Source organism: Bacillus rossius, chromosome 2 (genome assembly GCF_032445375.1).
Source record: "Bacillus rossius redtenbacheri isolate Brsri chromosome 2, Brsri_v3, whole genome shotgun sequence".
NCBI classification, from domain to species: domain Eukaryota; kingdom Metazoa; phylum Arthropoda; class Insecta; order Phasmatodea; family Bacillidae; genus Bacillus; species Bacillus rossius.
Window position 1 is genome coordinate 129,237,235 of NC_086331.1, and position 15,306 is coordinate 129,252,540.

The 15,306-nt window shown below is 52.3% G+C and overlaps 1 protein-coding gene across 1 annotated transcript in view; it reads left to right on the top strand.

Annotated features, from left to right (window-relative positions):
- The first annotated feature begins 14,380 nt into the window (after positions 1-14,380).
- The window catches only part of LOC134529824 (polyadenylate-binding protein 1-like), a 31,725-nt gene continuing 30,799 nt past the window's right edge, over positions 14,381-15,306 (top strand). The window contains exon 1 of the mRNA XM_063364311.1: positions 14,381-14,858. Coding sequence (XP_063220381.1) covers positions 14,666-14,858 — 193 coding nt within the window. The 5' untranslated portion in view covers positions 14,381-14,665. The remainder of the gene's footprint in view (positions 14,859-15,306) is intronic.

Genomic DNA, 15,306 nt, shown 5'->3' on the forward strand with positions numbered 1-15,306 from the left:
CCCCCCCCCTGCATCACACTTGGTCCGCGGGGTAGGTGCATTATCCGGTACGGGCCGACTCCCGAGGACAGAACTTTTGTTAATCTCAGTCGCTCCGGCGCTGACACTCCCCGTAAGGGAACTTTTGAGCGAATTTAGCTGCGGTCCGCGCTCCACTGCCGTGGACGCGAGCACCGCCTCAATACGCAGATTTACGGGATTGGCCGCCTCCAATCACCCTCACCCCTCGTTGAGCAGCCAGGCTCAGAAACGCCTAGGGAAACGATAATACGGAATAATTAGTGACTTTGTAACATTTCTTTGTAACCTTGTGCGACGCACTCTCGTGTAACATTTTCTTTTGTAAACTTGTGCAACGCAACCTCGTGTAACATTTCTTTTGTAAACTTGTGCGACGCATCGCTCCACGTAACATTCGTAAACTTGTATAACGCAACCTCGTGTAACATTCCTTTTGTAAACTTGTGCTACGGTAATTCAATAACTCTCAGACTCAGTTGCGTGTAATTGTGTAATTTGTATCTTGTAACGTCACCTATTGTACGACGTGGCGTGTAACCAACAACGTTACACCAGAGCCACTGTCGACTGAATAAATGACGCACGTCATTTATTACCTCACTTCAGCGTACGCTTCTTTAAACCTGCTATTCCCAACCACCGCCGAGTAGGGAATTCCTCAAACCCACGCAACACCGCCGACGGTCCTAGTGGGCCACGCAGGGCAATCGACCCCACGACCCAACTACCGACTAGCACCAGAGCTAGTCTGGCGCCCACCCGGACTCATTACATTTGCAACAGCCACTCCCGCTAGGAACCGCACCGGGACTCGAGCCCGAGACCCCGGACGACGGCATTTATATATATATATATATATATATATATATATATATATATATATATATATATATATATATATATACCTCGACCCAATTGACTACCGCAGCCCGTTATGCCACGCCAACGCCTTCTCCTGCCCTGTGTCGCGAGTGCTCCATATTGTGCAGTGCAGTGTGGCTATGGCTGGGGGGAGAAGACTCACGCGTTAGGGGGGCCAACGGCCGAAGAGGAATTTCCTTTGAGAAGACTCGGAGGTTGTGTAAATAATCGTATTAATTAATAATTGTAATAGTTCTGTAAATATTCTTTGTTAATTTCTTTTTTATAGTGATTTTTTAATATTGTAGGGTTTGTGTTTATCATTGTTCACTGGGCGACCGCATCACAGTCTCCCGCCTGCGACACGTCAGGGGCGGCACAGGATTTGAGGGAGAGGGAGAGAGTTAGTCGCGCACAGAGCGTGGAGCGCCAGTCGCGGACATGCCTTCACGGCGGACAGACGTGCCATGCAGGACGCCGAGGCGGGCAACGCGTAAGTGGACGCCGGCGTTGTGACGTGGGGAGCGGCAACGGCTTTCCAGACTACTGGGGACAGTGGCCTGGTCTGGGAGCGAGCTCGGTCGGGCAGCGTCGTTAGCTCAATGGGTTAAGCAGTAGGCACGGGCCAATCGCAACATGTGGACAGCGACAGGATATACTGCGAATTACCGGCACGTTAGCATGGGACGGGGAGAGGCCAATGATAGGACCGAACACCTTACCAAGGAACAGTCATCTCTCTTTCCCGCTTAGTTTGTACATATATGGGTTTAGAGTTAGATTTTCAGTGTTGCATATAATTTGTGCGGGACAGTGTTTCAGTGGTGGAGTAGGTGAACATTACTCGCGTTGCCGAGCAAAGCTTCAGACTGTCGCAGGCGGAGCTGGGCCAGCCCCATGTAAAGAATCCCTGTGCGAATAAAAGAGACATTCTGCTAACACAAGCTTTAAATAATTACTTATTCGAGTTGGTTCCTCCTCGGCCAATCTGGCCGAACCCTTCTCTACCTGGAGCAGCTAGGCAGCCGGACTTAAATCAACGAGGGAGGGACAGTCGGGTGACGTCAATATATATATATATTGAAATTTCAAATTAATTAAACATTTTTAATGTTTTTTTTAATAGTTTGCTCTCGTTAATTCGATGATCTCTGATTTTGTTGAGTTCTCTTTCAATAAAAAAAACCTGTGCCTTATTTTCGGGTAAATGTTAACTTAATAAGATTGTCATCAAATCATTTATTATTCTGTCTTTGACAGCTCTGTGTAGCCTACATGTGGTTTAATACAAGCACCATTTTTAATGTGTTTATAAAGTAATGCTGTGGGAATATCGTACTTATTTGACACTTGCCTAATACGTATCACATTCACAAATATGCCCTGCCTTGCTTTTACTAAAGTTTTATCTTCAGTTATCTTATGCATTTTGCCATTTGGGTCAGGATTGTAACATCTAGGCATGTTCCCATCACTTGTAACCCGAACAAATGCTTAATCAAAACAAGCAGTCCTAAGAAAATTCTTGAAAAACATTAACAAATACAATTACAAATAGGTTTGTTCTTACTCCAACTCTCTTTTTGACCTTTGAACTCTCGAGACACCATTGTGTATTTTACTTGTTGAAAACACTATGACGGATAGCAATTTTACTCGAAGAGGATAGGTGCTCTTAGGTAACTCAGGTATTACCCTGACATCGTACGGCCGAAGGCCACCCCAAAGCCCGACCTGCGCCCGCCAGTACTCGGCTCTGCTAACGGAAAGCAGCCCTAGCCATGGCCCACCTGAGTCAAGTGAGCGGATCGCAGCCCAAAGTAGAGAATAGCGAACCATTTTAATTACACATGCAACGCACTGCCCGTGCCTACAAAATTCCCCACACAATAATAAATTAATCAGAAACAAACAAAATCCCCTAATAGAGTGCGACGTAGGAGTGCCCGGGTCACTCACGTGTAGCTTTCTACTAAAACAGCTGTGAGTGCAACCCTTGCGACCTTCAGCCTAAATTCAGTAGTGAAATGTGTGACGTAATGCAAACCGCCCCAAATTAGCATTATCATTCGCCACTGGAGTAGTTATCAAGAAACAGACAGTCTCCAGCTTGACTCTAATATTCAAACTTATTTTAGACAAACTTATTAAATGTAAATTCTAAAACATATATAGATATTAAGTTAATCATTAAGTTTTATTGTATGAATTTAGAGCCACTTGCTTTATATTATTAATGTATTTTTTTACGAATAAAGGAACTATAGACACACTGGCGCGACAGGGAGCTCACCCTGCCGTCACCCGACCTATGTGAAAGGCCCGGGGGGTACCTGACGGGCGCTACGGGCGTCGCGGTGCTCTTGTTGTCCGGAGGGGCGCCAGGCTAGCGGGCTGCTAGGCCGTTGGTGTTGGGTCGTGGGTACTCTGCCCCCGCGTGCCCCGCCAGGTACACGGCTTGAATCTACCCTGAATGGCTCTCCCTTGATTGTGAAGGCCGCTCGGCCGTGTGGAGGACAGGAGACTCCGGAAAATTAGTATACACGAGTTGGTGAGAATTACCTTTAATCTAGTCCCGCTACAAAACACTCTCACCAACACTTGGCGACGTCTAGCCGTTACACAATTAACACAGAAAAAACATAACACTACGCGACACTAATGGTTACCGCGGCAGTCTCGCGGGACGCGGGTCGATGCTCGCTGGAGACGGCCAGCGCCGAACATTAGCGGGTGTAGGGGGGGCTCTATGAGCGGGCTCCTAAATTAGGCGAAACACTTACGTGAGTGATACGATCTGCAGCACGGTATCACGGTGAAGACGGTCGGGATAGGCCCGGTTCTGTAAAATACGCGCCGAGTCGACGTGGGCAGCTATGAATTAATGAGGTTTAAATTTAAAGATTTAGTATAGAATAAAAATTAATCAATGAAAGAAACTTGGATGCTGCCCACGGACACACATCTGTTCCCGGCGCGGAGTGGTTCGAGACTGCCAGACATGGCCGCCTCGCAAGGAAGTGAAACTTTCTCTTCTTTGTGAGTCGGCGTCAAAAAACTTATATTAACTTAATTTGCTCTATTATAAGCTAAAAACACATTCCAGGTGCTCAATTAAAAGGTAGCACCTGGTAATTGTGTGCTTAAGGCTTAACAACTGTTTTATAGTAGTAATTAATTATTTGAATTGTGGCATCAAGTTGGCGACTGTAAATTTATAAACATATTGTCTCACTGTGAGCCGTTTTAGTTGGATTGCTTCTAATCTGACACGATCATAATCACGGGCATTTTAATTAAGGCCAGTGGCCGCGGTGACTGTTAATGAGGTTTGTTGTCTATTGAGGTCACGCCCGGGGCGCTCGCCTGACTCAATCCGGCTGGGCAAGGGGCGCGCTCCGAAAACGGGATACGGTACTGGCGGTGCGGAGCACGGGCTTAAAGGCCATGGTCGGTACGACGTCAAATGCCCCCCCCCCTAGTGGAAGCCCGTCTCCGCCCTGTGTTCCCGCTCCCGCGGTAAGATGACCCCTTAGCTCAGCCGGCACCCTTCGACACGCGATCCCATAGCGCGTGGCGCCTTAGCGCCGGCGGCGCGTGAGGTGCTGGCGCAGGCGGACGCCGCCTCGGTCGCTGCGTGGGCAGCTGGGCCGTTAGGCGGTGCCGCGGCGCATGAGGTGCTGGCGCAGGCGGACGCCGCCTCGCTCGCTGCGTGGGCAGCTGGGCCGGGAGGCAGGGCCTCGGCGCATGAGGTGCTGGCGCAGGCGGACGCCGCCTCGGTCGCTGCGTGGGCAGCTGGGCCGGGAGGCGGCGCCGCGGCGCATGAGGTGCTGGCGCAGGCGGACGCCGCCTCGGTCGTTGAGTGGGCAGCTGGGCCGGGAGGCGGCGCCGCGGAGCATGAGGTGCTGGCGCAGGCGGACGCCGCCTCGGTCGTTGAGTTGGCAGCTGGGCCGGGAGGCGGCGCCGCGGAGCATGAGGTGCTGGCGCAGGCAGACGCCGCCTCGGTCGCTGCGTGGGCAGCTGGGCTGGGAGACGGCGCCGCGGTGCATGAGACGTTGGCGCAGGCGGTTGCCGCCTCGGTCGCTGTGTGGGCAGCTGGGCCGGGAGGCGGCGCCGCGGCGCATGAGGTGCTGGCGCAGGCGGACGCCACCTCGGTCGCTGCGTGGGCAGCTGGGCCGGGAGGCGGCGCCGCGGCGCGTGATGTGTGGGGCGGCGTGACATGACTGCCCAGGACGTACTCGGCCAGGTGGGCCGGGGGTCGGCGCTCCCGTCGGGGGCGCTCTCGCGGGCTACTTTCCTCGGGGCTCGTCGGGCCTTGCCGTCCGTAGGGCTGGCGTTCCCGCTTGGGTATCAGCGCCGGACGTAGACCCGGACGTAGACCCGGACATCCCGGTTCACCACCGGCCAGTGGTAGTACCGGCAGACGGCTCTCCGGGTCTGGTCCGAGCCCGGGTGTTCGGCGAGGTCATGATCGTGGTAGAATTGCAGTGTTGCCTCGCGCGCTTCGGGTGGGACGTAGGTCTTCCACTCGTCCTCTTCCCCCGGCGGTCTGTTCATGACCCGGTCGCCTCGGAGCTGCCAGGCGGGGTGCTCTCCTCCGCGCGCTGTCTCGCGGCGTCGGTCGGCGTTCGGCGAGTGGCGCTGGGCCGTGAGGACGCGCTGCTCCAGGTCGGCCTCGGTACTGGGAGGGTCTTCGGTCCCTTCCACGCCGAGCGTGAGGCGGGTGCAGGTAGGGTGTCCGTCGGCAGTCGTGCTGGTGTGGGATGGAGGCAGGATTTCGTCCCACTCCTCCTCGTCCAGCACCTCCCGTCTGCCATCTGGCTCGCGCGAGAGCAGGTCGGGGAGCTGATTTTCCGCGCTTGGCACGTGCTCGACCGTAAAGTCGAACGACTGTAGGAGCAGCGCCCAGCGAATCAGCTTCCCCTTCCTCCCCTGCATGGTGTGGAGCCAGGTGAGGCAGCGGTTGTCGGTGCGGAGGGTGAAATGCCTGCCCTCCAGGTGTGGACGGTATTTTTTCACGGCCCACACCACCGCCAAGCACTCCTGTTCGTTGCTGTGGTACCGCCTCTCCGCCGCACCGAACTTCGCGCTGGCGTAGTCCACCACCTGCCGTTCTCCGTGGTCGTTCACCTGGTACAGCACGGCTCCTGTTCCCAGGGCGCTTGCGTCCGTCTGGAGGACGAGTGGGCGCTCGGGGTCGATGCGGGCCAGTGTGTGGCACCAGGTGAACGCGCTCTTGACGGCCTCGAATGCCATCTGGGCGGGCGAGCCCCAGTGGTAGCGGACTTGGGGCAACAACAGGTCCGTCAGAGGCGCGATGACTTGTGAAAAATTCGGAATATAGTTCCGGAGCTAGTTCAGCAGCCCGATGAAGCGCTGCAGTTGCTTCCGGGTGCGTAGGACTTCTGCCATCGCGATCTGCTGGAGGTGACCTAGTTGGGGGCGGTTCCCCTCCGCGTTGACCACGTGGCCCAGGAAGTCGACCTCGGCGGCTCCGAGATGGCATTTGGCTGGGTTGGCTGTCAGGTGGTTTGTGGCCAACCGCTCCATCACCAAGGCCAGATGGCGGCAGTGGTCCTCCCATGTGTCTGAGTACACTATGACGTCGTCCAGGTATGCTAGGGCGAACTGACCGATGTTGCCCTCCAGCACACGGGTCATCATGCACTGGAAGGTGGACGGGGCACACTTTAGGCCGAACGGCATGGCTCTGAACTGGAACCTCCGTCCGTCTGGCACCGTGAACGCCGTCTTCTCCCGGTCCCCACATCGTATGGGCACTTGCCAGTACCCGGACTTCAGGTCCAAGGTGCTGAAGACCTGGGCCCTTCCCAAGCCGGCTACGGCGGCCTCGACGCTAATCTGGGGGGGCGGGGCGCTGACAGTCACGGCATTTAACGGCCGGAAGTCCACACAGAATCGGCTTGTCCCATCTTTCTTGTTGGCCAGCACAATGCACGCATTGTACCGGCTATGGGACGGCTCGATGACTCCGTCGTGCAGCATCTCGTCCACCTGCTCCCGGATGATTCGCTGCTCGCGAAACCCGTAGCCGCGAGGCGGGTCGAACACTGGGTCATCAGTCAGGGTGGGGATGTAGTGTTCGGTGACGGTGGTCCGCCTCAAGGTTCCGTCCACGGAAAACACTTCGGGTCGGGTGGCGAGGACCTTGTTTACCTCAGCCTGGTAGGAGGGGGGGACGTCGTGGCGCACGTCCCCCAGGGTCAGCACCGCGTCCTGTCGGGGGGGCGTCTGTCCTAGCGAATACACCACGTATTTCTCGGCTCTTCCCAAGTTGAGGCGGGGGGGTCTTAGCTCCAAGACCGCATCTTGCTGGACCAACCAGGGGAGTCCTAGCACCACCTCCTTACACAAGTCTTGCACGACTACTGCGGACACAATACTGTTCAATTCCTGCGTACTCACCACGATCTCAGCATGCCCCAGCATCTGCCCGGTGTGTGTGGTGGTAGCCAGGTGCAGCTCGCCGCTGCCCGGACGCAACGCGCCTGCGGGCACGAACGCGGGGCGTACGAACACTTCGCTCGCTCCGGTGTCGACGAGAGCGGCATCTGGCCGGCCGTTCACCTCCACGGGGATGCGGAACAGGTTGTCCCGCGGGCGGCCCAGCTGTCCCAAGGTCGGGAGGGCGCGCACCCCGCCAGGCGCGGGGTTGATGGTCTGTGCGGGGGGAGGGGGCTCTAATCCCGGTCCCCCCGGGGGTCGTTTCCCGACTTGGCCGGGCTGGTGCGCTGTGGCGGAGGTGGTACCACGTGCGTCTCCTGGCGCGGCGGTGTGGCGGGTCGCGCCTCCTGGAATCCCCGCGGGCACTCGCTGTGCCAGTGACGTTCGCCACGCGGGCATCCCAAGCGACACAGGGGGACTTGCTCGCGTGCTCCAGCGTCCCGCGGTCGCTCCGCTCGCCAAGTTGGCGGTGCCTCGATGGCTCGTAGTCCTCGGTGTTTGTGTGAGGGTGAGTCCCGTAGTGCGGTGTTCCGCCGGGCTTCTGGTGGGCTGTCACCCCCTCGAGTGCTCATGGTCTGGCCGCGCTTGCAGGCTCTCTGGAAGTTGCGTTCCATCTCGCGTGCTTCTTGCACGTACTCCGCTACACCGCCGGTGTGGCAGCGACGCAGGAAGGGCTGCAGCTCGTCCCTCACTAAGCCCGTGATGATGGGCATTGCTCCGGACAGGGGGGTGCCGGGCAAGATGCGGCGAAACAATTGGAGTTTAGTGGCGATGAACGCCTCCACTGCCTTGCTGTCCTTCTGCTGAGCCCCATAGAATGAGGCGAAACACTCGACGAGGGGTGATCCTGTGTCGAACCAGTGTCGAAACGTGTCCGTGAACTCGCCCCATGGCATGGCAAACCGGACCCACATGCTCCCCCAGCTCCGAGCGGTCCCTCGCAGCTGCTCGCTGACCCGCTCTACCCACTCCGATTCGTGCGTCCGGCACCCGGTCAGCCGCGCCTCGCACTGCGTCAGGAATTCCACTGGGTCCTCGTGCGGGGCTCCGGCGAACTCTGGCAGAGTCGCTCTGCGGGGCGGCAGGGCTCGTGCCAGGTCTTCCAGGCCGGGCCACACGCACTTGGCCTCGGTGATGTCCAGCATGTACGTCGCGTGGCCAGGGTGCGAGCTCCAGTCGCTGGCGTGGGCGTTTGAGGGGGCGGTGATGGCCGGGTTGGTACGGCTCGGTAGGGGTGTGTGGTCCACCGGTGGTGTTCGCACCTGTAATTCCGTCTCCGTGCTGTTGTGCCACGGTTCTATGAGCGCTTCGACCTTGATTGCCGGCAAGTTGTAATCCGGTGCGCATTTACATGTCTGTAGAGGGTTCGCTTTCCCCGTTACCAGGTCCCTGCCCTGTGGCCAGTAGCAGACTCGACAGGTGTTCATCTTGAGTCTGTCTGCCATTGCGTCGCGCGGCGCGTCGGTGTTGACAGTCGCTTCGTGCGCGCACGTGGCTCTGTTTACAAACAGACTCCCGATGAAAGAAGAATGGTGAGGGGGGTTGGCGCGCGCGCTGATTTGGGCCGCTGGCCGAGAGGCGCCCGGACAGCCGCACAAAAGGGAGAGCCGAGACTGGCCACTGCGAAGGGTGGATGCGGATAGCCGTGTGTAGCGGCGGCCGAGAGCGCCCGGAGAGCCGCACAAAGCGGAGAGCGCGAGGATGTGAAGGTGGATGGGGGGGGGGGTGGTGTGCGGGCGAGGATGTTCGCTGAAGGCCCAAAGGGGAGGGGTGGGGGTGAAACTGAAAGTTGGCGAGGGTCGGCGCGGGCGGTGACGCGCGCTTCTGGGTGGTCCCTTTGTCGCTGCCCTTCTGTGTGCCAAATTTCACTGCGCGCGTCCAAAATGGCCGTCTTCTGTCCCCTTTGTCTGATTTTCGGCTGTAGTTATGCCCAACGCAAGGGCGCCATTTGCCGTCACCCGACCTATGTGAAAGGCCCGGGGGGTACCTGACGGGCGCTACGGGCGTCGCGGTGCTCTTGTTGTCCGGAGGGGCGCCAGGCTAGCGGGCTGCTAGGCCGTTGGTGTTGGGTCGTGGGTACTCTGCCCCCGCGTGCCCCGCCAGGTACACGGCTTGAATCTACCCTGAATGGCTCTCCCTTGATTGTGAAGGCCGCTCGGCAGTGTGGAGGACAGGAGACTCCGGAAAATTAGTATACACGAGTTGGTGAGAATTACCTTTAATCTAGTCCCACTACAAAACACTCTCACCAACACTTGGCGACGTCTAGCCGTTACACAATTAACACAGAAAAAACATAACACTACGCGACACTAATGGTTACCGCGGCAGTCTCGCGGGACGCGGGTCGATGCTCGCTGGAGACGGCCAGCGCCGAACATTAACGGATGCAGGGGGGGCTCTATGAGCGGGCTCCTAAATTAGGCGAAACACTTACGTGAGTGATACGATCTGCAGCACGGTATCACGGTGAAGACGGTCGGGATAGGCCCGGTTCCGTAAAATACGCGCCGAGTCGACGTGGGCAGCTATGAATTAATGAGGTTTAGATTTAAAGATTTAGTATAGAATAAAAATTAATAAAAATTAATCAATGAAAGAAACTTTGATGCTGCCCACGGACACACGTCTGTTCCCGGCGCGGAGTGGTTCGAGACTGCCGGACATGGCCGCCTCGCAAGGAAGTGAAACTTTCTCTTCTTTGTGAGTCGGCGTCAAAAAACTTATATTAACTTAATTTGCTCTATTATAAGCTAAAAACACGTTCCAGGTGCTCAATTAAAAGGTAGCACCTGGTAATTGTGTGCTTAAGGCTTAACAACTGTTTTATAGTAGTAATTAATTATTTGAATTGTGGCATCAAGTTGGCGACTGTAAATTTATAAACATATTGTCTCACTGTGAGCCGTTTTAGTTGGATTGCTTCTAATCTGACACGATCATAGTCACGGGCATTTTTATTAAGGCCAGTGGCCGCGGTGACTGTTAATGAGGTTTGTTGTCTATTGAGGTCACGCCTGGGGCGCTCGCCTGACTCAATCCGGCTGGGCAAGGGGCGCGCTCCGAAAACGGGATACGGTACTGGCGGTGCGGAGCACGGGCTTAAAGGCCATGGTCGGTACGACGTCAACCCCTCCCCTCGCGCCAGGGCCAGTACAGCGCGACTCGCGGACCGGGACAGACGCACGTCCCACGGGGAGTCATCATTTCTTTGTGTTCACCGAACGTCCATCTGGTAATTATAGTCACAACTGAAACCTTTTTTTAAATAATCCCCGTGCGCGCCCGGTCCTTTTCCGGTGTAGGGCCTAACCCAGCAGCGTAAATTTAACACGCCCCACACAAAGCATTACATGGGGCCGTGCAGTATACGGTACGGGCCGTCTCCCGCCACCCCAGAACATTAATTAATCGCCCAGTGCACAGGCACAGGCTACATCCAATCGTAGACGTTTTTTTTAATTTAGTAGCGAGCCGCGGTCCACACAGGTGGGTTCGCGCGTCGCAATTTACCAATTACGGGATTAGCCGACGCTTATCGAACGCTCTCCCTCAACTGCGACTGGCGTGAGGGCTTAATAAGTAAACACACGTAGAGGCACGCAGGTGTCCCTCTTAGATAACGTGTGGAGTGTAATCGTGTACGTAAGAGCACCACAGGGTGCCGTTTTGTCAAGTGTAATTGTAATAATAGTGTAACCAAAACTTCTACGTGTTCCGACGCTTCACTGGCAGCCATCTACCGCCGAGTAGACCTCGCGCCCAATGTAATGAACCAGTGTAAATCGTGAGCAATAAAACGTCCACCCCGCACCTCCCGTGCGCGACTTGCGACCCGTAGAACAACCAGTACAGTGTATGTAAATTAACCTAAACAACCCAACCAAATCAGGAAACAAATTCCATCACCGCCGATGGTTCTAGCGGGCCACGCTGGGGCAACGAACCCACGACCATCACACGGTTAGACACCGAGCTAGCCTGGCGCCCCCCCCCCCCCCACTCCCGGAATAGAAATCTCTAAGAAAGCCAGCCAGCCCGCTAGGACTTGCGCCCGACCTCGAACATGAGACCGTGGCGGAGGGCAACCCCCGATGCTCCTTCTCTCGAGAAAGAGTTTTAAGGGCAAGTCATCTGCTGGTTGTTTTGGCGTTATCTACTTCTGTGCCGTTCTTAATTTTGTAGTATTGTGATTGTTAGGACAGTGAATAACTTATTTATCATGTTACAAATGACAATGATGATTTGGCATGCTCTCCTTCCTCCGCCTGGTCCCTGGTTGTTGTTAGTGCTGATTAGGCTTGGATCGATCGCATGGCTAGGGTTTTGGCCATCATGGCATTTGATGAGGGGTAGCTATGTTAAACAATAAGAAGACTGGGTTTGTTCTACTGTGTTAATTATGAGGGCACACAACAACTCATACAGATTGTCTTAGAGCCCAGCCCATCTTGGGTCTAAAGTCGCGACACAGCCCCCCACACTTGGGAAGGTGATCGGCGACACATTCGTTATTTTAGCATGTATTTGGACACACTTGCTAGCAGTAGTTCGTGCCCGCGAAAAGAATGTAACATTACACAATGTCTGACCTAATTGTTCCTGTCATGGATCCACGACAACACGGATGAGGTCAAGAAGCACTCTGTAGTATGTTAGTGAGCGCACCGATGATATCTTGATGCAGACCGCCAATATTCCTCTATGTCGCACAAACCGCTATGCCTCATCAACGTCTCGCGAAGGCCTGTTCACCGAACGCGCTCGTGCGCGCACCAAAGTGTAGATCGTGCCACGAGGCGAACGCCAGGCAACAAGTGCTATGTCGGCGGAAGGATCTGGCCGGGTGTGGCATATCCCTCCACCGAACTACAACAAATGTAATTATGTATATTTTCCCACAGGTTTTTATTAGACATTATTTTCATCATTTAATATTTCAGTCCTTTCAAAATTATGTTTCACTGTGCGCCTTGTCCCGAACCTGGATGGTTCAGTTTCCCGCAAAAATCACACGTTTCCGCGGGAGGGCTGGCGGGCGTTGGGGGTCGCGCGCGGTGAGAACGGCAGTGTCCTTCAGGAGCTTGGAGAGGCCGGCAGCTTCCGCGCAACACGGAACCAGCAACTTTTGTTTTCACCGACTTGTAGTTTCAAAAGTCGTAATCTTTGTCAATCTTTTTCGTACCGTTCTGTGGTCGGCCTCAATTTACCATGTGGTATTTCACTAAAATTAATCAGTGCTCCAAGACGAGTGTTCAGCATAATACGTAAGTACTGTGGGGAGTCTACGAGAAGTTACGTCGGCGCTTCACACAACAACCTAGCCGACCGGCTAAATAGTTTCAGCCCGCACGGGGCAGCCAGTAGGCGACATGTGCCACCAAACTTATTAACGAGTCAATATCTGGGACAAGTCTAAGAGTCAGGTAGAGTCGCCGGAGTTATGGGCCTACGATCATTTAGCCCAGTGTAATACGTAAAGTGTAATAGTGAAGTGTTTTATTCGTCAGGGTATAATATGTCATATTAGGGTTTATTTTGTAACCGCCGCACGGTATCGTGCCACCAAACTTACTAACGAGTCAATATCTGGGACAAGTCTAAGAGTCAGGTAGAGTCGCCGGAGTTACGGGCCTATGTGTCATTAGCCCAGTGTAATATGTAAAGTGTAATAGTGAAGTGTTTTATTCGTCAGGGTATAATATGTCATGTTAGGGTTTATTCTGTAACCGCCGCATCATGTGCAAGAGTAGGTCCTTCACACGTAGTAAAATCGTGAGCCGCCACTGAGGAAGTGGCTGCGAGTGTGACTATTCAATTCGGGACAACCGTTACGGCCAGGACGGGCAGCACTATGTATAGGGCTGTGCCGTAATAAATTCATCAGGCATCAATCAGTAACTTTGTGTTCTTCGTCAGGCATCCCGAGTGGCCATAACAGCTCGGGGGGTCCTACTGCGTTAACCCCTACCTCTAGCCATAAGGCCGAACCTTCCCTGAGATCACGAACCGTAAAAAATCACGTAAAAATTATGGAGGTAGAGGGGACGGCGTCAATCTTAACATCGTGTTACATGTTATGGTCTCTATGGATTACTGCATGGGCCCGGCCATGACCTTAGCTTTTAGGATACACTTCCGCAGTGTTACATGGGCGTAAGTTCTGGTGGTAATGATGGTACAGTCTTGTTACAGGATGCACTAGATACTACACTGGTATTTACAGATTATTTGTGCTGGTGGCACGGCAGTCATACACTAACATACTTTATACATAACTATTTACACTGTGCCCTTCGAGTGTCCTGCACATAGCCAGACTCATTCTTAGTGATTATGTTCATACAAAGTCTCCTAGTATCTAGGTATCAGTACAGCACCTTGTAAGGAGTTCTATTAACTTGTAATAAACCTAACAACTTACCAAACCATATGTTACTCTGTTAAGTAAGGTGTTCGAAATGACCTTTAGCATACAAAACGATATCGTAGTCAATATAGCTTCACAGTGTTTCTGCTGCACTGGATATGATAGTTATTGTTAAAATCGATTTTTTTAATGATATATTGGTTCCTGGGGTTAATACAGGCCTTAACCATATGAGAACATTTCAGCGATGTGTTGATTGTGTGGATCACTTCTACACTACAAATTATTTCAGATATTTTTTTAAAACCATTTTAACATTTTGAAAAATTGTAATTGGTATACATTTTAAAAACTTTGGTTTAAAGTTTTGCACTTAAATTGAACAAATTATTTAATTATATTTATATAGATTTTAACTTATCGCATTGGTGAAAACATAGTTTTTATTTATTTTGTACACTACAACACTAAAAGATCTGCATTTCTTTGAAAAGCTTCCATATAATACTTTTTAAAAAAGGATTTGTAAAATCTACTAATTTCTGTGTCGTATTTACAATTAGTTCTGGCTAATTTGAAAATCATTGAGAGGAACTATTTCTGATTATGTTTCATTGACGGATGAATACATTTGTGCAGTCATACATAAGTGTTACGAACTAATTTCCACTTGCCTCTTCCGCAGTCAATATTTGGTATCGGTGCAGTGTGGTTGTGTCTCCTACATTATAGGTTACACAACCCACCTTGTGTTAGTGAAATAATTATATAAAAACAAAAAAAAATCATAAAATCATTAAAAATAACAAAAAAATAGAAAAATATTTTAAAAATTGAGTGTCGAACAAGCGTAAAAGTCGTGTCTTCCAAGTGTCTGCTAAAGCGTGGTGATTTGATTTTAACATTATTTTCGAGTTTTAACGATTTTCGGCAAAAGCAGTGTTAAAAATGAATCCTGGAGGGCCAAATTATCCTATGGCATCATTGTATGTTGGTGATCTTCATCATGATGTTACTGAAGCAATGTTGTTCGAGAAATTTTCTACAGCAGGTCCTGTTCTTTCGATACGAGTGTGTAGGGATATGATAACCAGGAGATCTCTTGGATATGCCTACGTCAATTTTCAGCAACCTGCAGATGGTGAGTTATTTTTAATATATATGAAGGATTTGTGTAAGATTTAAAAGCCAACTATACATACATAATTGTATTGGAAAAAATAAGATTTAACTTTCATATTTAGTGTCATCTCTTTATGGTAATAGTTACGCAGCTAGAGACAGTATTTTGTTAATCTTAAACGATTTACACGTCTTAGTAGAATGCATGTGTACTTATATTTTCCATCGAAGGTGTGGCATCTGGTATGCTATCGTTAGTGACAATATGGTTGCCATGAGCGCAGTGTGTTGCGCGCGGTTTTTTGTTTCTGATGAAAAAGTCTGCCGACGTTCTTTAATGTTTTTTTACTTCGTTTCTAATGTTAATTTCATTACACCTTTAATGAGTTTGTTGACTCAATCATTTGAGATGGCTATGAGTGTTGCACTAATTCCAAGTTTCGTGCGCACACGTGGCCGATTTTTGA